This window comes from Branchiostoma belcheri, unplaced genomic scaffold (assembly GCF_001625305.1).
Source record: "Branchiostoma belcheri isolate BF01 breed outbred unplaced genomic scaffold, Haploidv18h27 scaffold22, whole genome shotgun sequence".
Taxonomy (NCBI): Eukaryota; Metazoa; Chordata; class Leptocardii; order Amphioxiformes; family Branchiostomatidae; genus Branchiostoma; species Branchiostoma belcheri.
The window spans coordinates 2632099-2655111 of NW_017803713.1; the positions used below are offsets into that span (position 1 = coordinate 2632099).

The 23013-nt window shown below is 41.0% G+C and overlaps 5 protein-coding genes across 7 annotated transcripts; 3 read left to right on the top strand and 2 right to left on the bottom strand.

The window, feature by feature from the left end:
• Window positions 1-973: 973 nt before the first annotated feature.
• On the bottom strand, window positions 974-3856 carry LOC109470212 (histone RNA hairpin-binding protein-like). Its single transcript, XM_019769049.1, has 7 exons — window positions 3534-3856; window positions 3279-3395; window positions 2861-2950; window positions 2597-2656; window positions 2283-2399; window positions 1569-1706; window positions 974-1358 (listed from the first exon to the last, which is right to left on the bottom strand). The coding sequence occupies exons 1-7, from the start codon at window positions 3710-3712 to the stop codon at window positions 1253-1255; spliced, it is 807 nt and encodes a 268-aa protein (XP_019624608.1). The 5' UTR covers window positions 3713-3856; the 3' UTR covers window positions 974-1252.
• Window positions 3857-4308: 452 nt separating this feature from the next.
• LOC109470227 lies at window positions 4309-5010 on the top strand. Its single transcript, XM_019769072.1, has 2 exons — window positions 4309-4666; window positions 4875-5010. The coding sequence occupies exons 1-2, from the start codon at window positions 4395-4397 to the stop codon at window positions 4993-4995; spliced, it is 393 nt and encodes a 130-aa protein (XP_019624631.1). The 5' UTR covers window positions 4309-4394; the 3' UTR covers window positions 4996-5010.
• Window positions 5011-5821: 811 nt separating this feature from the next.
• On the top strand, window positions 5822-12540 carry LOC109470195 (M-phase inducer phosphatase 2-like). Of its 2 annotated transcripts, XM_019769018.1 has the most exons (15): window positions 5823-5895; window positions 6100-6126; window positions 6397-6433; window positions 6723-6812; window positions 7021-7107; window positions 7368-7511; window positions 7967-8065; window positions 8360-8509; window positions 8640-8712; window positions 8885-8922; window positions 9119-9181; window positions 9350-9448; window positions 9802-9935; window positions 10170-10287; window positions 10454-12540. In XM_019769018.1, coding segments are annotated over exons 1-15 (1314 nt in total). In that variant the 5' UTR covers window positions 5823-5893; the 3' UTR covers window positions 10607-12540. The 2 variants fall into 2 exon arrangements, with proteins under 2 accessions (XP_019624578.1, XP_019624577.1); XM_019769019.1 differs by lacking the exon at window positions 6723-6812 and having other exon boundaries at window positions 5822-5895.
• A 3099-nt stretch (window positions 12541-15639) lies between these two features.
• On the top strand, window positions 15640-18852 carry LOC109470137 (hyphal wall protein 1-like). Its single transcript, XM_019768919.1, has 5 exons — window positions 15640-16033; window positions 16309-16422; window positions 17285-17559; window positions 18069-18382; window positions 18674-18852. The coding sequence occupies exons 1-5, from the start codon at window positions 15640-15642 to the stop codon at window positions 18759-18761; spliced, it is 1185 nt and encodes a 394-aa protein (XP_019624478.1). The 3' UTR covers window positions 18762-18852.
• A 326-nt stretch (window positions 18853-19178) lies between these two features.
• LOC109470209 lies at window positions 19179-22964 on the bottom strand. Of its 2 annotated transcripts, none has more exons than XM_019769041.1 (2): window positions 22656-22964; window positions 19179-21446 (listed from the first exon to the last, which is right to left on the bottom strand). In XM_019769041.1, the coding sequence occupies exon 2, from the start codon at window positions 21239-21241 to the stop codon at window positions 20357-20359; it is 885 nt and encodes a 294-aa protein (XP_019624600.1). In that variant the 5' UTR covers window positions 21242-21446; window positions 22656-22964; the 3' UTR covers window positions 19179-20356. The 2 variants fall into 2 exon arrangements, with proteins under 2 accessions (XP_019624600.1, XP_019624602.1); XM_019769043.1 differs by lacking the exon at window positions 22656-22964 and adding an exon at window positions 22065-22103.
• Window positions 22965-23013: the final 49 nt, after the last annotated feature.

Below are 23013 nucleotides of genomic sequence, written 5' to 3' on the forward strand. Positions count from 1 at the left end.
GCTGGCTAACCGCCTGGTATGTTATCTGTGTATTCATCCTTCTAAAATCTAACTCCATGGTCTATTTGCCCAAGGACATTTTCTTGTATAATGTCTCTGATTTGCCCAATTTCTACTCTGTATTCACTGTGGACGAAGACACTTTCGAGGGACCGACGAATCTGGCCGATATGGGTCTGGACGACCATCAGCTAGAAACACTTGAGGGTACAAACAGTAAATTCAAAAAGTAAAATCACCTGTGAGTTTGTCATGGGGTCATCTTAAAGGCATGTTTCCATTGATACAATAATATGCGCTAAATCCACGTACATAACATACCATTGATTGTAAATCATATAATGACCTATAAAGTTAAGGGTGCCCTAATTCACCTGCTAATTCCGACCCACCCCTAATACCGAACTAGTTTGAAAAATCCTTGTTGCGGCGTTATGCATGGGAGCACGTGCCTAAAAATAATCACAAGAATGGACAATGTTTTTGTGTTGATATCGGTTTGAATGCAGGTTTTGCTTTTCAAACAGCCACTTTGGAGCAAGTCAAGTAATACGTAAAAGAGGACTTGTTTGGGACAGAAAACAGTTGTAGATTGTTTAGTCATAATTTGTGTATTATAATTTCTAAACTCTCTTCTCAGATCGACCTGTGTTAAACACTGGGTCGGAATTAGGGCACCCCTGTTGCGATAGAACGTTCCACCGGCAAAATGACAACAAAAAACTGCCGTGCGTTTCACGAACCATTACGCTTGGGTGCAAGGCGCTACACTCAAGTGAAATACACAGCTGTGCAGCTTTAATCATTGTGATCTTTATCTGCCAATATTATAGCTGATGTTGCGCGGGTTTTTGGTCAGATAAACTATTACCAAAGGTATGTGCGTTTGCATGGAACATAGGTCGGAATTAGGGCACCCCCCGTTATAACAACAGTAGACAGGCTCTGGCAAAATCACAGTTTTGAGGATTCAATTAAGGAAACTGAAAACTTTATTCCAAAGATGTTTTGAGTACACTGGTTTTAAAACATCCGTATTATGTATGTCCATCAACCCTAGAGAACTGTATTCTAAGGGTGAGAATGTGCACAAGGTACTAGGATGTTAGGTAATATTCATATATACACAAGAGATGAGAAACTGAAAAATCAATCTGCAATCTTATGCAGTAACTTGAAAATACTGAGATGTACGGTTACAAACTATAATATGAAAGTGAGTTTTTGGACTTTGAATTCTTTAGTTAACTTGCTAGATGGTGAAGGTCTCCTTGTCAATGTCCATGGGGTCCAACAGCTCCAGGTCAGGAACATCGTCCAAACAGGCCTCCTCCTCAACAACACCTCCAGCTGACACACTGCAGAAACCAACATCATTTAAGATGTTAGAACACTGCAAACTGGTATATTCAACATGGCTTTATTGGTCTGTCACAGCTGAAAACGGAATTAAAAACCAAACTATCTATAATACAGGACATCTCAATACAAGAGACCACAGCGCCAGGTGTATCCATCAAAATTTTTGGATCACAAAAGTCATGGAAAAAATGGATACAATGCCATACCTGACTTGACCCATATCATGATCAGGATCCCAGTTATGAAGTTTTTTGCGCCATTCCTTAATCCGTCCATCCCACGCACGTCGGCTACACACAGCAAACTTAGTGGGAGTCCACGGATCATCCTTTTTACGGCCATGTCTGAAAGAAAAAGATGCATTGACATCTCTTCTCAACCTGCCACAGTATTTTCAACAAAATTGGCCTGAATGTTTGAGAACCTCTGGTATGTTTGAGGTACATGTAATTTGTCTTGCATCTAGTCTTGTCTAGTCATTCTCAAAACAAAGGATGACATAAAAATTATTTCCATACAAATATCCACCAACTTGAATAGAGCATAAAACATAACGATAGTATTTGGACTTTTCAATCCCCATTTTCTTACACATTTCCCAAGAAATGCCCACCCTTACATGTTTCTGTGGTGTCGATTAGAGCGTTGAATTACTAGTAATAGGTCCCGGGTTCCATACTCACTGTGGCCCGACGTTGTGCCCTTGGGAAAGGCACTTTACATGACTTCCCCACCTGTACAGTGGAGTGATGCCCACCGAGCCTCTTAGGCTAATCTGTTTGTGTTCCAAAAACACACTACGGATTTGGTGTGCCAATGTGTCAACATCAGCACATTTGCCATTGAGAGCCGTTAATAATAAAATAATAAGTAACAATTCCACGTTTCTGGTGCTAGTAATGTATGGCCTTCATGCTTACCTGGGAATGTTCTGGCTGTAGTTGTCGTACGCCAGTGTGTTTTTGCCATAGTCAATCTGCTTCTGTCTCCTCATGAGAGTGACTTGGTCAGTCTCACAGATGGTTGGGTTTGGATTACTGTAGAGACAACACGTAAGCTTCAGTACATGTACAATATTTAAAAATGTCATTTTGTATATCAATATTACTATTAGTAATACAACTTCAGTCTATGTGGTTCATTTCACAGTACAAAATACATCAATATTATGATAAAAATAGTTAAAGGTTCCATGTAACTTTCAACTACAGTACATGTTGCACTTGCATTTTACCTGTTGTTTTGTGGGTCGTCACTTCCTGTGGAGTTAGACCTATGATGCTTCCTCTTATACCTGTGAAAAACACAGCAGTCACCACTGTTTGACTCATGAGACATACAATGTACATAACAAAGAAAACAACTTGAACTAATGCAAGCTACTCTTTTCAAGTCCTCATTACTTCATATCTAACGTTACATGTAGATGTCTCTCCGAAGATACATTTGTAGTTTCACTTGCCCAACCCATAAGGTACTATTAAACCTGTTATCTCACCGCTCTAGTTCATCCTGAATGATGCTGGTCTGTTTCTCAAACTCCTCTGCCATCTCATCCCATCCACATTTGGTGCTGTAGGCAGTAGGACTGGAGATTCAAGAACAAGGTGTTTATTAGTCAAAGTTGGAGTTGAGTTAATCAAATCATGACTATGGATGAAGCCTAAACCAACAATCAAACTCCAAGACTGCATCATTTAGGTTTCTCATCCTAGTAAACAAAATACATATATTATGTCGAATTTGTACTGTTTTAATTGCAATGTCTATCTGTGTAATCATTGCTTTCAAGCATAACCCTGAAAGCATAAATCATAGCAAGAAATTTCATAGAATTTTTTTTAATTTTCAATTTTGGCAAAAGGCAGTTCGCCATCAAACTACATTGAGTAGGAAACTGATCTTCCATTCCCCACCTGTCTGTAGTGCGATTCTGCTCCTTCTGCCGGTAAACATGTGGCTTGTAACAAGAACTCCTGTCATTTGTCATCTTCTCATAGCTCCTATCTCGAAATGGCCGTCTGTTGTCACTCCTGAAACAGCAAAGTAGAGATGGATTTTGTTTGTGCCAGCTGAAAACATCATACTTTTTATAAATTATCAACACAGCAGTAACGTTAATGTTAGCTTTCTACGGGAATTGTAGTAAGTTATATTTAATAGTAACCTACCGATCGCTTCTGTTTTCCCGACGCCGCTCAGATTCATGATGTCTTCCTCGGTCGCCATTCCGTGATTGTCTTTCTTCACGTTCACCATAACGCGGGCCACTCCTTGGTCGCTGTACCTGGCCATTTCCCTTGAAAATACGAAATTCTGCGTCCCTCGAACTTTCCATTCTACCCAACATTTCTATCGAATTTGTGGCTGGGTAATTTAAGATCAAAATGTCGAATTATCACAGATTAAAACACGAAGGTAACCAAAACTGCAAGAGAAAATTTCTGGCGCCAGACAAATTTCGCGGGAACTGAATTTCCCAGGATGCCTTCGGAATCTTACATTATCGATATAGGTAAAGATAAAAGGACTTGATCATATCGTGTGCAAAAAGATACACTTAAAATTCTATAACTGATAAAATATATAAATAATAAAATGTTTTATACGTAAAAAGTTACTCAAATGCCGTGATTGCCTTTACTTTTTTATCTCTGTTTTTTAAATAATTGTACATATCGCCTATTCTTGCATGGACTAAACTATGCGCCACAGGATTGGCCAGGGAGTGGCTAATTTGCATATGTGTTATTTTTCGAAAATGGCGGACTTACACTACAGGCTTTTAGCTTGTTAGCTTGCTTAGCAATCTCGTGATTTTAGCTTTACCCTGCCTTTGCCTTATTTCCTCCAAAATAACTAGATGTGGACACCCTCAGTTCCTCGTATGTGCATCATAATCTGCTGATCTTGTAGTGTAGTGGCGCCGTAGCCGCCTACTTAGGCTCACTTAGGGGGACGCTTTGTGTTGTCTGACGTTGGAGCAGTCCCGAGTGTAAAAGGAGATCTTCCAGCAGCTGACCTTATCCAAAATGGCCAGTCCGCCGGTCACAGACGCTGAAATAACAGAGAAAGAGGTGGCACACGCGTGTGGTGATTGCCACGAGACACAGCAGCCTGATTCGTCTACGGAACACACGTCTAACCAGAGAGTTTTTTCCCTGGAGTTGGACCTTGCTCTTCCCATCAATGGCGGAGGGAGCGCTGTCAAGCCATCTGCCGCCCACACGAGCGACATCCGTCCCGAGCTGGTGGTGTCTCCGATGTCTGACCTGGCTATGAACGTCAGCATGTGTGAATTAAGGTCAGTATTGTGCATTTATTCAGCACAGTGTGTCGTTTCGCATACCCTCAGATCTTATGGATACTGAAGGTGTGTTTATGCAAGGACATCGTGTATAATTATGTCCTTGGTTTATGTTTTACCATGTAATATTTGCTCGTTGAGAATGATTGATCATAAGATGTAACTTCAATTAATAATCAATATAATAATAATTTTTTTTTCTCAGTGATGGAACACCCAAGCGTCGACTTCAATTATGCCTTACCCCAACCCCACAAAGGGTCGAATCAGAGACACCGGTCATCAGAAGGATTTCCTCCATCTCTTCTTACTCAGGTACAATGTGAACATGTAACGTTATAACTTTATCCTGGGTAACATCCTGGTTAGTTAACATCTGCCCCAAAAGGTGACTAGTGCAGCTGTATCTGTATAGCCGGTATAACTGCCCTTTGGCGTAACACACCTGCTAAAGCTGCAGCAGATGTAAGGGATGGTACACTACAGGATCAGATGTTTCTCCACATGTTTGACAAAAGGCATGTAAGGACATGACAGTCTTGCCTTTAACTTAGATACACCTTAGAGAGGATGGCATGTATACATTGTATATAGCAAACAACTCCAATGTGCAGCTAAAGCTTTATACAGCTTAAATTGACTTTATGCAACTCAGCTTTTATTGATCAGCTCTTGACCTGGAAGGGTGATGCTCCTAAATATATTATATATTTAACTTTTCTGAGTAAGGCCACACCGATTTAATTTTATGGATGACATCCTCTGAAGACCCCCAAACTAGTGCGCGCGGGCGAAAAAAATAAAAATCCGGCCAAAAATAAAAATGCTACAAAACCACAGGAATACAAACCTGGTATTGTGAATTTGGCGCATTACATAGCGACGTATATGACAGGCCGACACATGCTGAATTTTTGCGGAATATATGAATCGACACTGCTGTACGTATGTACTGAGTTCTTGAGTCTTGGAGCTTCGGTAGCCTGGCTGCCGTCAACCAGAGTTATCACCACCATGCACTACCCAGGCCTAAAGCCAGGCTAGAGCCTCGGAATACGTGATCTTTTTTTTTTGTTGAGATCGGGCGAAAATCAATGCGCGCGCGGATGTCATCCATAAAATTAAATCGGTGTGGCCTAAATGATAAACATCCTGTAACTTGTTCTGTTGAATGAAATCACAGCTTCCCCAAACCACGTGGAAGACTCTCCCACCATCCAGCAAATGTGAGTAGACTGAAATTTCTCCACATGTCAAAAATGATGTAAAAAAAGGAATACCGTATATGGCATAGAAGTATGTTTTCCCTTTTCAGCCAGACAGTTCTTATTATTTTGTACATGTAGTAAGGAAAAAAAGCTTACGACACCCCATGTATATACATTGTACAAATGTACAATTGTATTTACCATACACATGTCTTCCTTCAGGTTGCAGAACAGGAATCCTGCTCTAAGGTAGATCTCAGTCTACAGTACATGAACTGCTACCAAATGAACATGTTTGCCTAAACTTTTGGTCCTGGATGGACTGTTGTTTGTTTTTGAAGTACAGTTGCAATTTTCAGTTGTACAAAAATTGTCTACATTTAAAGTTGTCAACATTGTCAATTTCGCTAAATAGGTGTGATTTCACTAACTCATTACTAGACATTGACAGTGACACAAGGCTTACTGATAGATTTTTACCAGCTTGATATATTTCTTTGTGTGATAATCCTTTTTCAGAAAACCATTATCATTACGGCGCCACCAGTCCATGCCAGTAAGTACTCATCCAACTCAAGATTATTCTGTCAGTGTGACACTCTGTCAAGTACTAGTATTAAGCAGCAAAGAAGTCTGGCATGATAACCCCAGATACTACTACTACTACCGGTAGTAGGTGACTGTACAATCAGTGAAGCTGATCAGTGCTTGAATCGAAATCAGGTAGTTCAAATTACAGAATTACTTGGACAGCTTCATTAGTTAGGAGTAGGAGGTAGGAAGTATCAGGTTAGACTTTTTTTAGCAAATCCTCATGGACTGATGTGTTATGTTATGTCACTCAGGTCCATTTCCAGGGATTCAGTCAGGAGTTAGACAGACAGAAGGAGAATGTTGAGGATGTTACCTCAGGCAGCAATGAGTCAAGCCAACAGGTACGATACAGAAGTCTTGGTTGGTTACTTATGTCATTAGTACTGCGTAGCTCAATAACATGCTTATAAATGTATACTCTTCACCCTATAGTAATGGTAGAAAAATTTGGTGCAGACTCAGATCTCATGCACTTAGATTGATGATCTTAGTGGAGGAAATTATAGTCCCAACCTTTTCCATAATGCCATGATTTTCTTCTTTGTGAAGAGGAAGGAAGAAGCAGAGGTGGAGAGTCGTCCCTTTCGAGTGCCAAATAGACCTCCTACCAAACGTGGCCTGCACCTCCCGCCTCAGGTAAGGCATTGTCCATGGAACAGTGGATTCATGGCAATATTTGTGATACATTACTATACATATACATTTGTACTTGAAAACATGCAATTTATTTGTGCATATGATTAACCACATTAGTTTTCTGTGAATCTACCTGCTTAGTTTTTAATCACCAAAGTCAACCAAGCAGATGCAGCTATCAAGAGGCCTGACAATAGAACGCGTGCATACCCTGATTCATATCAGGACTATAGTGAAGGATGGGTTTCTGTTTACTGCAGTGTTTAAAGAAGTCTCCAACAGCACCAGGGAGTTTAGAAGTAGCTGCAGAGAGTTCAGCAGCTCTGCCACAGGCACCGGCTCATTTTTTTGATGTGGACAATGACGATGACTTCCTGGAGTTACTGGTGGCAGAGCAGGGCCAGGTATGTAGTAAGGAAGTCAGTAAACACACAGGATTCCACTTAGCTAGTGTGAACAGGATGTGATGATAGCCTATTTACTGCACATGTTTTATTACAGTGTAATGTGTTGGACTAAGAAAGTATGACTAAACGTACCCCGGTAAAACCATACAGCCTCCTGAAGTACAAACCTTTGCCAAGGCAGATCACCTACTGTCTCAGATTGTAAGAAATGTAAGTAAGCTTAAAGGCTTTCACATTAGAATAGTGTTCCATTTACAGGTAAGGCTGAAGTCTGGTTGTAACAGCAAGGGCATGTACATACTAGATACAGCTGTCAGCATTTCTGCTTTTGGCAAGTTTTGCTGCCCATCTATAATTTATCTTTACCCAGGCCTGTTGAAATTGTTGCAGAAATAATTCCTGAATTCAAATCTAATTTAAAAATCTCTCTCATGATCAATTACCTTCTCCAGGTTGCTGAAGAGAAAGTTTCGTCAAGTCTGATGAGTTTAATGAATGCCCCACTGCTTAGTTCTGAGGCTGGGCACAAATCTCCTGGTGAAACACCCAAGGTTTGTGCTATTATTGTGTAGCTGTACAGTACTAGCTGTGTAGAGATCTTTAAGAGAAACTTCCAGGCTTAACTTCATTGTATGTAAAGTCTTCAATGACAAAGTGTTTGACTAGGTAGACACAGATCTTCAGGTTAGTATCTTTCTGTAATATTCCAGTTAGATGTGTATATTATAAATAAAAGTGACTTCACACATCAATTGTATTGCTTGAAGAAATGAAGAATAACTTATGTTAAGCCATGTGTGTTGTGGTGTTGTCAAGTGTCTGATGTTTTCTGATATTCTGTGAAGGTTTCTGAACGGGGCCAACCACGGGGGCTTTTCCGCTCTCCGAGTGCACCCAGGCTGACTGGACTGAAGCGGTCGGAATGTTCCACACGACGTGCCAGCCCTCTCAACAAGAGGAGAAAAAGTGTGTGTGAAGATGAACCTACAGTCCAGGTGAGCTGGTAACTAAGTATTGTTACATTGCATAAACTGGAGATGCAGAAGCTAATTACTTTTTAGCTACAATAGCAATTATTAGTAAGTAACTTAGTTTTTTTCTAATTTGTGCTTTGGTTATTCCCAGCCTGTACGGTCACCTCTCTATCGTTCCCACTCCATTTGCGAGGTCGGTGGATTTTCACATTACCTGAATGCAGGTGAGCTTCTTAGGATTGATATTATGTTCTCTGTCTATTTATAAGAAATGACTAAATTTAATGTGTCACAAGGTATTTTTGGATGCGCATAACTTTGAATCAGATGATAATAAAAATTATGTACAGTATATGTGTTATGTGCAGAATTTCATCTGCATGTTTCATCTTTCAGGCGGAGAGGGCCACAACTTGATAGGGGACTTTTCTAAGGTAAGATTTCCTTAGCCAGAGCAGTTTGGGGGGTTGGCATTAGTGGTAGAACCATTCAATATTGTACATTGGAGACACACAAAGACAAAAACATTGCAGTATTGGCTCTTTTTCATCTAAGTTAAAGGTAAAAGCTAACAAATATGTGTGTAAGTCTAGAATGCTCAATTCTAAAAGAGATGATCTTTTTTTACAGCCATACTGCTTACCACTTGTTAAGGGCAAGCATCAAGACCTGAGGAGTATAACACCAGACACTGTAAGTCTGTTTCACCCTGTCTGGTATGCTGTCCCAACATGTTGTGATCAGATGTGAAGCATCCCATTAAAATGTTTTGTTTTCCTTATTTTGTCTCCATGTCTATGGTCTGTGTCTGTGTCTTAGTTATCTATCTCTAAGCTTTTTCAAATCCACCCTTCTCCACAGTTGGTTGACCTATTACAAGGTGTGTACAGTGGACAGGTACAACACTTTGAAATCATTGACTGCAGATATCCTTACGAGTACAGCGGGGGACACATTAAGGTGGGTGCAAGGATTACTTCTTGAAAGTTGTTTAAAATAGATTGTCCAGTCTTGACCTCTCCAAGACAAAAGTTAACGTAAGGCCTACCTGGGGATGTTTTATTGTTGAACGTACTTGCCATTTTCAAAAGAATACGAATAGTACATGTTAAGTTTTTATGGTTATATACTTTCCTCACACTTCATTGCACATGTTGCACACCACTGTGTCACTGTTACAACCTTACCCTTTTCAATGGTTTTACAACCTTACCCTTTTCAATGGTTTTGAATGAAACATGCTGAAATATTCTGCAAAGGTATTGGAGGTAAATCTTTGCTAACATTTTCCTCCTGTCGTTGATCTTTTTTAGGGGGCAAAGAATATCTACAGAAAGGATGAAGTTCTATCAGAGTTACTCTACAATCCACCAAAGTCTGTGGACAGTAACAAACGCCACATCCTGGTGTTCCACTGTGAGTTCTCATCAGAACGAGCACCCAAACTGTAAGTCATTATTCCATGTCTGTCGGCATCTGTCTTTTTACCGTACAGGGTTTAAAATACTTCTTTGATGTGTTATTCATAGTACTGGGTCTGTATTTGCTTAGCCTTATTCTTTCAGCCCAGAGTTACAAATTGTAAGAAATCAACAAGATGATTTTGTTTTATCCAACACATTTGTTGAATTTAAGAACAATATGTAACTACATGTATATGTCCTTCATAAATTTTCCTCAGGTCCAGATTTCTCAGGAATAAAGACCGAGATGCCCACAAGAATTGCTACCCAGGCCTAGATTATCCTGAAGTCTACCTGCTGGACGGTGGCTACAAGGCCTTTTATGAGACCCACAAGGTTAGAGTCATGTACCACATGTACCTGTACCTAAAATAGTCCTTTGTCAAGGCAGTACAAGTCACATAGTCTGTGTTGTTGTTATTGTAGAGCATGTTGACCCTCAAAGCCACACCCCAATGTTACAAAGAGGAACTGAAGTTTTTGTGTTCTTGTAATCCCACAGAGCATGTGTGACCCTCAGAGCTACACCCCTATGCTGCACAAGGACTACGGTGATGAGTTGAAGAAGTTCCGCCTGCGGTCCAAGTCGTGGGCGGGCGAGCGCCGGCCCGTGATGAGAGCAGGATTGGCCCAGAGGTTCAACTCAGTCAGGTGACGACAGGGAGCTGCTATATCCATTGACATGAAGCCACATGGATTTTTTTCTTTGGTTCTCAGAAACTTTGCACTGAGCATGAGGCAACAGGACAAAATAAGACTTCTGTAATAATTGCCAAACAGTAAGTCTAAAATTCACGTCCTGAAACCATGTGTATCATTCATTTTGAACTACAGTTTTTTTTCAAATCTGAGAACCAATGAAACAAATGTGTGTGACTTGACTGTGCAATAATGCAAGGCAGTAGGATCATCAGGCTTCCCTGTGGGAAGAACAATTACCTAAAACTGGTCACTAGGAATTTTGAGAGTTTGGTTATTATGAAAGTTAGATATCAAAATTGATGCCACAATGTAAAGAGGAGCACATTCTTTCAACTACCATTCTTAACTGTATGGTACATTGTTCAAAGCTGAAAGATATGGGCTTCAAATTCCAAATATCCAACATGCTATCAAATTTGTAGTGACCAGTGTTCTGGTGTATTTGGCAAGATTAATTCTTGCTGTTGTACCTACATGTGTATCAGTCAGCTTTTGTTACAGATGGGAAGAGTTTATGGTAGGACTCCGGTTTAGTTTTATGATAGGAAAGAATCTGCGAGCTCTGCAGCAGCAGCAGTAGTAGTTGTTAAGAATGGCATCATTTTTTAAATTTTTGTGCTACATGTATATGTCAAATTTTGATTTTCATAACTTAGAGTGGTTTGGTTTCAAAACCTACTCGTTAGTACTCGAGTGTGAAATGAGGTGGCACAAATTTTGTCCTTTTCTAGATTTGGCAATATTGACTGATTGAGCTTGGGAAGAAACAAAAGAGCCCCATGCATTGGTTACAATAATCTTGACAATGGCTAACAGCAGAACTAGTGTAATTATTTTACTAAAGTGTTCAATCAATTTAAGCGCCAAAAGTCTTGACAATCGTCAGCATATTTCACAGAGAATTTTACCCGCAGTCTGAGTAAATCCACTTACACTAATCCTGAGACAGAATTTTGCACAATCAGGTCAGACTCACCATGAGAACAGTCAGAGCTAATCATGTCTGTTTGGTTTTTTTCTGCAGCAATATGGTCAATAGTTGTTATGTCAGTTTCTTTTATAATTTTAAAAAGAGATATTGTACTAGTAAGTGTTCTGTGCAAAGAAACAAACATGATCAAAAAGTCTTGCCCACTCAAACTTCTATACTTAAATAGGCATTCACATTAGCATGTACATGTATGTCGTTAGAATTTTTATACTTTTGCATATTGATCATTAATGTTATTATTTTGGAGTAAGTGTTCTTTATTTCGCTCAAGATTAGAAAATTAAAAATTTTTAGCTGATGAATATCTGTATATTAAAAGCGCACTACATTTTTTTAATGAACTCTTGAGAATATAATCATTTCTGCTGAGCAGTGCTCTGCTATTTTGTTACAATACTTTGTTTAAACTTGCTTCTGCCTGCTCTGTTGCTAAAAGTCTCTGTAGCTATCAATATCAGTAAGAACAAGACTCATGCAACACATGCAGGTAATGATACTCAAATGTTCACCTGGTATTTGGGGACGTGGGCATATGTGATTTGGGGTACATGTCCAATGCTCCAGCATGCCAGTGAAAGCAATAGGGTTGTCAAGGTAATGTAAAGTTGTCAGGTTTATATGTGGCCATACAAGTTTCTACCATGGTACAGTGCCTAAAGATGGCAGTGACATTACATGTACATAAATGCATGTCAATAACTTAAGTCACCATGACAAAAAATTCCTAGCAAACAGAATGTAGTGGAATAAGTAGATAGAATTACTCTAAATTACTTAATATACCTCCTTATAATTAGCAGAGTAGATCTACAATCAAGATGTACAACCAAGTTACGTGTACGTCGATGAAGGTTAGACATCCAGGTAATACGATACGCCAAAAAGCAGTTACTCAAGCAACTGGATATGATTTTGAAAATCATATCCAGTTGCTTGAGTAACTGCTTTTTGGCGCAAGTTACGTGTACTTTCGTTGTGTATTAGCCATCAATTTTAAACTGACAGATTTATGTTTGTAATATGTTACATTGTTCCCATATACAAATACCTTTTATGTCATGATGCACATTGCCCGCAATACCAACACTCAGGATATGGCCAATTATGTTATTATATGCTCCCTATTGATTGTTGTGATGATATTATAATGTTTATTTGCAGCTAGCACTTTGTGTAACAATTTTTATTTCCAGTTGACATATCTCGGTACAGAGTAGAATTGAATCGATGATAGTGTTTAAAAAATAAAAGAAATGAAAGGATGACTATTTTGTTATGTGCTTTGGTTTTATTAAATTTGCCGATCCCTGCATGACGGGGAGAGAAAAATACTAATTGTTTTCTTGGATTCTTTCTTTATTCTTTCACCACAACAATGGAAACGACCCCTTAGGAGATAGTTATTAGTTTGATTGCCTACCCTGCCAACAGTTTATGGAGCCAGCTTCCTTGTACAGCTGCTGTGCAGTTCTCAAGAATCTTCCTAGAGTTTCTGCACACCTTTACCATCCTGTCCTCCGCATGTTCTCTGATTTCCAAGCAGATATAATCTGTCCAGTTTGAGTGTAAGAAAGAAGGACAGCCTGAGAACTGATACATCAAATAGTTTGAACAGACAGATGAGCCAGCATACACTCAGATGGAATGAAAATAACGGTAGCTCTAAAATCAATAGAACAATATAACGTGATAAAAGACCAGCTATATTATATATGTTCGTTCAGGGACACGAGACTAGTCGTGCTACTAGTTATCCACATGTTTACCTAAACAGGCTTTAAGTTTGCTAATGTTTTCTTACAAACTGCTTTTCCATTTTCACATAAATCTCTATGCCTATACCTACCTAGCCCTACATTCTGGTAAAACGGCTATAGGAAACATTAATCATCTTTATATTCACTGCTGACACTGGTACTTTCTTTCACCAGAGTAGAAAATAGCGTTATTTAAAGGAGTATGAAATAACATGATGTTGAATTCTCTTGTCTGCGGACAATCGTGCAGCTAGTTGTCCGCGTGTTTGTCCAAACTTGTGCCGAGTTGACCAATACGTTCTGGACAACACTGATAACGCAAAGCAATTAGGCGCCAACTACAGTCTAATAACCTGGTCTGATTGTGCCGATCCTTGGTAACCAGATACGGAGATGTTTGTCTTTGTTGAAGAAAGAAAATGATGAAAACATCAGTTTGACCGATTCGAAACAGTTAACTTTTATCTTGTAGCCCAGTCCTTGCGGATACAAAATGATGTATGGATGAAGTCGCTAACCTCACGAAGAAAAGATCCTAGGCAGCTATTTGACATTTGCACGTTTTTGTTAGTCTTTTCGGTTGTTTTGTGCTCTTCATGAGCTTGAGCTCATATACTGTTTCTCCGGTGCCCGGCTGAGACTAGTTCTGAATTGAAATTCTAAAAGCGATCAATTTTCTATGTTTTTGTCTGTGTTCAAAGCAAGTTATAATAAATACAAATTTAATTCTACTCTTGATGCAAAGCCACGTTAAGTGTCTGCAATTTACCATATCGCCACACAATATAACTGTACGATATTAAGGTACGATGTTATCGCCTCCAATCGCGGTGAGGGCTTAAGGGTGACGCCTGTCCAAACGTCGGCACGTCACACTGCGTCATCCGGTTGCGTGGAAATGCTAAACCCCCGTCGCACGATGAGGTTGATCCTAACGTTGGCGACGCGCCAGAAAGTTTTGCTTGTCTAGTCCGTAGATCCTTGGCAGAGGAAGACAGAAAACGCGCGGCACAGACATGGATCTTTCTTCCCTGCTGGTTGCTGTACTGGCGACTTGCTGGGTGTTGAGTTCAGGTGAGATGCCCCGCTTTTGTATGCACGAAGACTAAACTATAAGTTGTAGATATCTAGAAAGTAAACAAATTACTTCCTACCACGCAACAATGATGTAAGTAAGATGATTTCTTTCGAACATTTTTCTTCTGACTTGCACTTAGGTCATGCACTTAGCTCCATGCCATGCCTTTATTTTATTTTTATTGATATTAAGGCACTGGTATGTCCCATCACCGATATGATGAGTCACCGATTTGTGCGGAAGACCATTATATGCACCAATACGATAAAAATATGAAAACGGCGATACTACTATTGGATGCACTTGAATTTACATCACGGTAGATACCATTGTTACGATAGCATACCAGGTGTAGAATTAAACACATTTTCGCTACTTACTGGCCAGTTAAGCGATCGACGGACCAGTGACTTCGGCGATGGCAACGCGTAACAATCTCGCAATTCAACTTTATCTAATGTGAATCACTCATGCAGCGTTGTACTGGCTCCCTTGGCATTCAAGCTTGTACAATAACACTAAACTATCTGTCTTTCATTGTCGTTCATCATGCTACGGTGTTCTTGTTGATAAAACGATGAGCTACAAAATATTGATGAATGATCAACTTTGAAACAGAACACCTTGCCAACAACTTTCTATGTTTTAGTGACGTCAGTGTTGGACTGACGTGTATCTATGACAACAATAACATGTTGAAAGACTCATCATGTAGATTATCTTCGTCGGGTCAAATTTCCCTGATTTTGTTTCCAAAATCACGCTTTTGGAAGGGCAACAGATATAGCAAACATTCGGCCAAATCTCTGATAGTGGTACGACAACTCTAACAATGCCTGTGATATCATGTAAACGCTCAAGGTTTATCCGTTAATTTTTTCAAATATCAATTGACGAGAAATACAGCAATACTGCAAGCATCCAGAACAATTAGGTTTTTCTCGCACATGCCTCCTGATAACACCAATAGTCACAAGAGGTATAATTATTAGAGAAAGTGTATATCTGTGACGTTTTCTACAGGTTGACTCGTCCTTTCTATAAAAGAATACCCGAATGCTTTGCCTAAATATTTTCAAGAAATTAAAAAAAAGTGTGTCTGATGTACATTACACATGTATATAGCATAACATTGAGTTTGTTGTTACACTTGTTGTTCCATGATCTGTTTGCCTCCACCGCTGGTGATCCACACTAACACCGGTCCGTACGAGTTCACGTCCCCGAACTACCCGCGCCCCTACCCCCGCAACAAGTACTGCGAGTGGCTGCTGGAGGCGCCCGTGGGGCAGAAGTGCAACCTGACGTTTGTGGACTTCCACCTGACAGGAACCAACTTCTGGGGGAACTGCCCGCACACGGATAAGGTGCAGATCTACGACGGAACAGACGCGAGCGCCAACGTCACGCTGTTCGGCACGTTCTGTGAAAAGGATCAGCCGACGGGTGAGTACGAGTCCAGAGGGAGGCACCTCCTGGTGACGTTTGAAAGTACTACCATCAACTACTTCAGCAGGGGCATAAAAGTGCAGTATGGATTTTCTCCGTGTACAGGTATGTGGCTGTAACTAGTATTGACCTCGTCTTCATCAGTGATAACCTCATAAAAAGTTTTTCGAAACTAGTGGCTAATTTTATAATAGTCACAATTTTAAATTTTAAACATTCATCAATTCAATCACAAACAAAATCTGATGAGTGATCAGTATAACAATTTTCAGTCAAATCCATAGTTATTTCACGTCGGTTTTCTGATAATTTTCCTGGGTGAAAGCGAAGTAGGTTGAACAGACGAGCTTATAGACGTATTTCCTTATCACGTTCCACAGACGCATACGAGTGTGCGTCCAATCCGTGTCAGAATGGAGGCACGTGTGTGGAGGCTCGGTGTGGATATAACTGTACCTGCACCAGGAACTACGCCGGACCAACGTGTCAGACAGGTGGGTGAGACAGGCGCTTTGGCTCACACGATTTATGTCGTCATTTCAGCATTCAATTCCATGAGAAATTCGTATTTAGAATGTATAGCTAAAACGGAGGGTGAGTACATCACAAAACGTGAGAAAAGAGAGAAAGAAAGAAAGAAAACATTCAATATTATTTTGCATTCTATTGGACTGAAATAGTGAGTAATATGGAATCAAAACATTCATATTGTAACATAAGTTACGCTTGATATAGCTAACGTACTTATTGTTTAACGAGCCTTGACAATGCTTCTAGAGGGCATATGAAGAAAGCTATAATTGTTTTTCTTCTACTGGCCGAGTTTGGTCCACATAGACCTGTTCTCCTGGGATATTACACAGTACGTGCGAATTGGTTAGTTAGTCGAGTGTTTGCTGTCCACAGTTACAAGTCATTCGCTATAGAATGTTAATGGCTTCAATAATCTCGACCCCAGATTAACGGCACAAGGCTCTTTGTCTCTCTGTGTGCCCGTACGGAAATGTCAATAATAAAGTAGGTCATTCGTCATTTCCTGTTATCGGTGGGACCTCCCAATAATGCAGAAGCTGATCGAATAGGTTGGGATTTAAGGAGCAAAACATGTCCTCACATTAGGGGACTAAAAGCGTACTGATAAACCTTTTCTTAATACTCTGAAGTCCATTTTACCAAAATATTGTTGAATTATTTCTTTTGTTGAAAACTGGACAAGACAAATATACGTAGCCGAGACATTTATAGTTATTTCATATGCAGGCATGTAATTAATTTGGGCAGGACATTTCTATAGTTTTCATATTAGGTTGATTCACATTACAACTTTTCGGTTCGATCCGTACTCGCGATGTGTAGAGTTGCCGTGCGCCTCGAGCCCCTGTCCGCCCGGGACTGCCTGCATCAACCTCGGGGACGCCTTCTCGTGTACCGAGCCTCCTACCGCCCCTACACCCCCGACAACCACCACGGAACGGGCGACCACTACTCAAATCACGACACCGCCTCCGACGACAACAACTACAAAACAATCAACCACCACGCAGACCACAACTCCGATACTTCCCACCACCACAACAAAACAATCGTCCACATCGCAAAGCACCCCTGCATCAACTACAAAGGAATCAGTGGTAACGTTGCATTCACATTTACGGTTCTTTATAGGCGACGACCCATACACCGCTGTTACCACGTTAAAACATTATCCTTGCACATACATAGGGATGTTGCTGGGCGTTTCCAACCAAAGTGTTTCTCAGTATTTAAAAAACGCCAGTTGATTACCTCATATTACCAATGGAACTGGTATGCAACACCACCTAGCGGGCCGTCAATGTAAAACAGCCTGGGCATGTCCTTGGTGCTGAAGGTAATTCTTAATCTGCATTAACTTGCTTTGAACTATGTTGAAAACATACAAACGCAGCTCTTCCATTTTAGATGGACAATATCATTTGAATATTATTAATTTGCACTACTCAATCTTAACCCCTCACGACATTACAGCTAACTCTGTATACTCAGCTAACTCTGTATACGGCCTTCAGGGCACACAACCTTCTTCAAAATACCAAAGCAAAAACTCTTTTTAAGGCATTTCCTTTGTCTTCTCTCCTTATTTGTATTTTTTGGCAAACAGACGACAAAGGCCGAAATAGTTTCGACCAGGAGCCAAGTAACCAGGGGAACGAGTGCCACTGATAGGACTACGTCGACGTCAGACGATCCGATAACCACACACAGCACATCGGCACCGAAGACGCCACCCCCGGGCGACAAGCAAACTGCAGCCAAGACAACCGACTCACCCAAACCCCAGGGCCTGACGGGACAGACGGCGTGTGAGGCGGACGTGTGGAACTTCTCGGACTGCGGCTGGCCCTGGTGGCTCATCCTGGTGGTGGCCGGGCTGGGGGTCGCCATGATCGGCACCGCGGGCGGGATGGCGTACAGGTAATGTTATTTTGACCCACACATGATTACTTATTTACAGAGCCTTACGATTATTAAATCCTATTGAAAAAGAGAAGTCAGCATTGACAAATCTGTTTGATATGTGACTACAAGAAAGCATGTACACTACAGGGCGTATTCTCAGTTTTACAACTTAACGATAACTGTTACGTTCCTGGCTTCTGCAGACTTATAAACGTCGTATTCACGATGAAGAGCTAGTTGTTGGTAATAATTTATTTTCTCAATGATTCAGACTCTTTCACCTACGGACGTTTTTTTTGCCCTCAGGTATTGTAAGCGGAAGAAGACGGACCGTGTAGTGACGCCCAGGTCCGTGGCAGGCGTGCACCTGGAACTGACGGACGTGGACGACTGAACCTCACGCGCAGGTCGAACTATTGGAACATTTTATCAAGAGGATTCTCATAGAAGTTTATATCTGAATAATCATTTTTATTGATTGATTGATTGATGATGATGATGATGATGAATGGTTTATTGACATAAAATCCATCGCAGCCCGCAGGCTGAATTGCGGATTCCGATTACACATAGGGCTCAATTGACAATAAAACAATGGGTCAATTATCCTATATATAAGTATAAAAAGAAATAACGTTGATGGATAAAATTTAGCATTTATACAATAATAGGTTTATCAGACGGTATATTAAAAGCTTAATCCTTAAAAACATTAACTATTTGATTAAGTATTTAAAAGGCGAACAATGTAAGCTATTGGGGAGTTCCTGAGTCGTTCAGTCCTACATTTAATTGGTCGATACTTGTTTGTTTGTTTGTTGGCTGGTTTGTATTTGTTGGTTTGTTTGTTCTTGAATAGCAAACAGGATGATTCAAATGTTATGAAAAGATTTCCATGGGTTTTGTAGGCATTGTTGCGTGTAAATCAATGTAGATGTATGTATTTGAGCAGAGCTAGCCACAGTTACAGTTACACAGCTATGCTCTCAATGAGCTAATGAAATGAAGTCTGTTCTCACGTAGATGTATCCATACATGTGAGAATGTGTGTAAACAAGAGAGGCAAAGGCTTGTCTACGGAACGTTTCGGTACAGCTTCGCATGCAATGGTCCTACCAAATCAAAGTAATTTAAGGGACTACTGTATTGTCTTGGAAATATGTTGTACGACTCTCAACAGAGGAGAATACATTCAGCTTTGTGCTGTAGACTCTTGTGTGCTAGAACATTAAATGCGTGATACAATATTGTTTCCATACAACTCAACTCTTTGTATTTGTGCGGTTTTGTCTCCAATAACAACTACTAGTATTATTAAATCTACCCGATATGCCGTAACGTGATCTTACTGCGCACGGATTGTTTTCCACCTGATTTTCCGTTACCATAGCAACGAATTATGCATACATCTTCGTGACCTGTCCATAATATACTGGGTGGATTTTGAAGTGATAACACCCTACTCTGTGTATCTGTATCTACAGTGAATAAAGACGTTAACGGATGTACTTTACAAAGTTGAAAGTCTTGGCTGCCATAGTACGATACTTTCGGTCTAGTCCATTGAATGATATCGAAGCTGTTGAGAAAGTTTTTTTTTTCATCTAAGTTTCCAAACAACTCATGTATTTACAAACACGATTTCAAACCCTTTACCCATAACAGTTTTCATAAAGCACTATACATTTGAGGCGCCGTCACTTTTATAGAATGGAATTCACTCATGGAAGTATACAGGTTTTAAATGTGACAAACCGGCGTGATAAAGCATTCAATATTGACCACTTTAGATTTTTAAAAAAGTTATGTTACTGGCTACAGGCAATACAGTCATTAGTTGTCATTTGACGTTTCCAAGAGCACCATTTTCTCTGTTTCGTGTCAAGACTTCAAAACTTTTGGCAGCTTTAAAATTCCATAATGAATGTCTTAACATGTATTAAAGTGACACATGTGAATATAATGTTTATTCTGATACGCAGCCTCAGTTCACGAGCACTCCCCAGTCTCTCTCCGGACCGGTCCGGCCACGGGCGCGTCCGGCAGGAAGGTCCTGACTGTCCGCCTGCTGCTGAACCTCACCAGCACGCGCCTGGGGCCCGACGGTCTGTCCAACATGTCTTCTGTCGTCTCTTCCACCTCGCGTTCCACCGCTTGGATGGTGGCAGCTGATGTGTTTAGTGGAACAGATTCTTTAGGGGATGAATAGTTTTTACCCTGCTTTGCTTTCTTTGTTTTACGTCTTTTGTTTCCTTTTGCAGTTTTTGGTGGCATTTCGTCGTCTCTGATGAACAGAAGCTTCCCCTGCAATAGGGACGATTGATTAGGAAGTTTGGTCTCATCAATATTGACTCTGTCCTTCCTTTGTTTTGTGAGTTTGTCCACCTCGGGCAGACGGGGTGCCGTTCTCATATACTTTCCGCAGCGTGAACACCGCGGCTGTCCCTGCCCGGGGTCCGCCCAGTCCACCTCATGTAGACAGTCCTTTCTCTTCTGTAGTCTGAACTTCGAGATGACGGACGTCAGGAATTCTAGGCGCACATTTAAGTCCTCTGCCTTGGCGTTGTTTGTCCCTATTGGTTCCAACGTTATGTGAGGATTGCTCTGTTCAGAATTCGGTTCGACGTTGCGTAGGTTTGGTAGGTTTTTCGGTTTCTGCTGAATAGGATGGTTGAAAATATCCGCACTGGTCTCTTCCTGCTTCTTGGGCTGGTGCAGTGTGAGGGGCTGCCCGCGGACTGAAAACCCCGTCTCGTCATCCGTGTTGATTTTCAGCAGGTCGTGGTTCCAGACGAAGATGCCCTGGCGCATGCACGAGCGGCCTCTGGTCAGAGGCCGGGCCGGGTCCCTGCCCACACCCACAACTGTGTCCATCCTGTGTTCACCAGTAATCAGCGCAGATAAGGCGAGTGAAGTTAATCGGGCAGATAGGGCAGAATTTGGTCAAGGCTTGGTGGAAACTAGTCCATCTTGGCGCCGATCGCCGGGCGTGTTTTGTTGTCCGGTTAGAGGTAATTAGTGAGGGCTGACGGGCTGAATTGGCTGGTCATTACTTATCATGTCTCCTGGTTCAGTGGATCTGCGGAAACAAGTGGGCAGAAACGTGAGCAGATGTAGAGTAGGTCTCCGAGATTTGGTTTGTTTCCGGTATGTAAGGTTGACAACCTCTGTCTTATGCACCAAAAATAACAACAAACGAACAAACGTAAAGACAAAATGACAGACAAACATGGAAATATAAACGCTGGAACAACTCGTCAGATGAAACAAATCGACTGTATCTCCTGAAAATGTACCAATTGAATGAAGTCCAGTGGCATCTCGAAAACACAGGTACTATCTTATATTATTGTTTCTAAAGGTTTTGATAATGTTGAAAACATACAGAAGCAAGTCAAAACCAAATACATAAGCTCGGTCAATGAAACCCGATCACTTGCATACCATAGCAGTCGGAAGCGAAGAAAATTAGTCAATTTTCTTTTTGTAATGAAATTACAGCCACACACTAGAACACATTGTCCATGCAAAATTAGAATGGCTTAAGTTTCCGCGATACAAATAAATATACAGTCAACTGGATACTTATCCCGATTTAAAGTAAAACGCAATTACAGACTTAGAATGAAGTGCAACTTTCTACCCGTAAAACCATAAAGGCTCGTACAGTGCAAACACGATACTTGTGCGGCCTTACATGACAGAGAACAGCCCCACGCCTCGCAACAGTGAAAGTGGCGTCTGCAGGATAAAAACCGCGGTGGTCCGGAGAAGAACCCTTGACTGAATGGGCCCTCGACAATGACTCACAACTCTTCACTTTACCACACAATGGAGCTGTTTGCCCAGCGGTGAAGTGTTGTTCGTGATCTGACACTGCTGTACCCACAATATTGTACACACATATTGTTCAGTCAGAAATTTATATAAAAATAGCCTCGACATGATATGACCGATCCAAAAATAGCACAGACTGAAATTAACTTGTCAAAACCAAACTGACATGTGGCAGCCACGACTTCTAGAAACAGACAAATATTCGGTATCATTTCCGCAAGTTTCACTTGTTCATAGTGAGTTTCTCCGTTCAATTGTGAGAAATGCCTTTTTTTGGACCTCTATATTTCCACACAGATTTACTGGTTCACACACTCGTGAGACCCATGCACCAACATTAAGCACACATACCAGAACTTAACAGAAATATGTTACCTTTCTGTGATGTGATTAACTCGCCGTTCCTTTTACAGGGGCCAGTTTGACGTGTTCGATATAAAACCTTCCTTACCTGAATACAAATGTTGCCGGTCCGCACAGCCAGAGTTGAGAAATCGATTTTCCCTGCTGCTGTGTCCCGCCTTCTCTCACACGGCCTGACCCGCAGACTCAAGTCACCCAGCCGCGCACACCTGTTAATCCTGCGGACTGGCGAAGTCATTGCACTGGAAACGTTTCCTGAGGAAACGTAGAAGCGCTAAACAAGCATGGCCCGTCCGTTCTTGCTCCGATTTTCTTCTGGAGGAAAATATTCCAAGTGTTCAAGGCTAGGAACGCCTGTTCCTGTTGGCCCTGGCAAAGCGGCGTTACCGTAGCGATACCGGACAGGAGCGCCGGGAATGACTTATAAGTGCGCTCTCGCTCTTCTG

Excerpts from the sequence above, each read along its gene's own strand:
- LOC109470212 (XM_019769049.1), bottom strand. The coding sequence starts at position 3,712 with ATGTTGGGTAGAATGGAAAGTTCGAGGGACGCAGAATTTCGTATTTTC. Across the intron at positions 2,951-3,278 it reads CAGAATCGCACTACAGACAG|TCCTACTGCCTACAGCACCA; the intron begins GTGGGGAATGGA and ends TTGAATCTCCAG. Across the intron at positions 1,359-1,568 it reads CATGATATGGGTCAAGTCAG|TGTGTCAGCTGGAGGTGTTG; the intron begins GTATGGCATTGT and ends TGGTTTCTGCAG.
- LOC109470227 (XM_019769072.1), top strand. The coding sequence starts at position 4,395 with ATGGCCAGTCCGCCGGTCACAGACGCTGAAATAACAGAGAAAGAGGTG. Across the intron at positions 4,667-4,874 it reads GTCAGCATGTGTGAATTAAG|TGATGGAACACCCAAGCGTC; the intron begins GTCAGTATTGTG and ends TTTTTTTCTCAG.
- LOC109470195 (XM_019769018.1), top strand. Across the intron at positions 6,434-6,722 it reads GGCGCCACCAGTCCATGCCA|GTCCATTTCCAGGGATTCAG; the intron begins GTAAGTACTCAT and ends TATGTCACTCAG. Across the intron at positions 8,066-8,359 it reads CTCCTGGTGAAACACCCAAG|GTTTCTGAACGGGGCCAACC; the intron begins GTTTGTGCTATT and ends TATTCTGTGAAG.
- LOC109470137 (XM_019768919.1), top strand. The coding sequence starts at position 15,640 with ATGATCTGTTTGCCTCCACCGCTGGTGATCCACACTAACACCGGTCCG. Across the intron at positions 16,423-17,284 it reads CGGACCAACGTGTCAGACAG|AGTTGCCGTGCGCCTCGAGC; the intron begins GTGGGTGAGACA and ends CGCGATGTGTAG. Across the intron at positions 18,383-18,673 it reads GCGGGCGGGATGGCGTACAG|GTATTGTAAGCGGAAGAAGA; the intron begins GTAATGTTATTT and ends TTTTGCCCTCAG.
- LOC109470209 (XM_019769041.1), bottom strand. The coding sequence starts at position 21,241 with ATGGACACAGTTGTGGGTGTGGGCAGGGACCCGGCCCGGCCTCTGACC.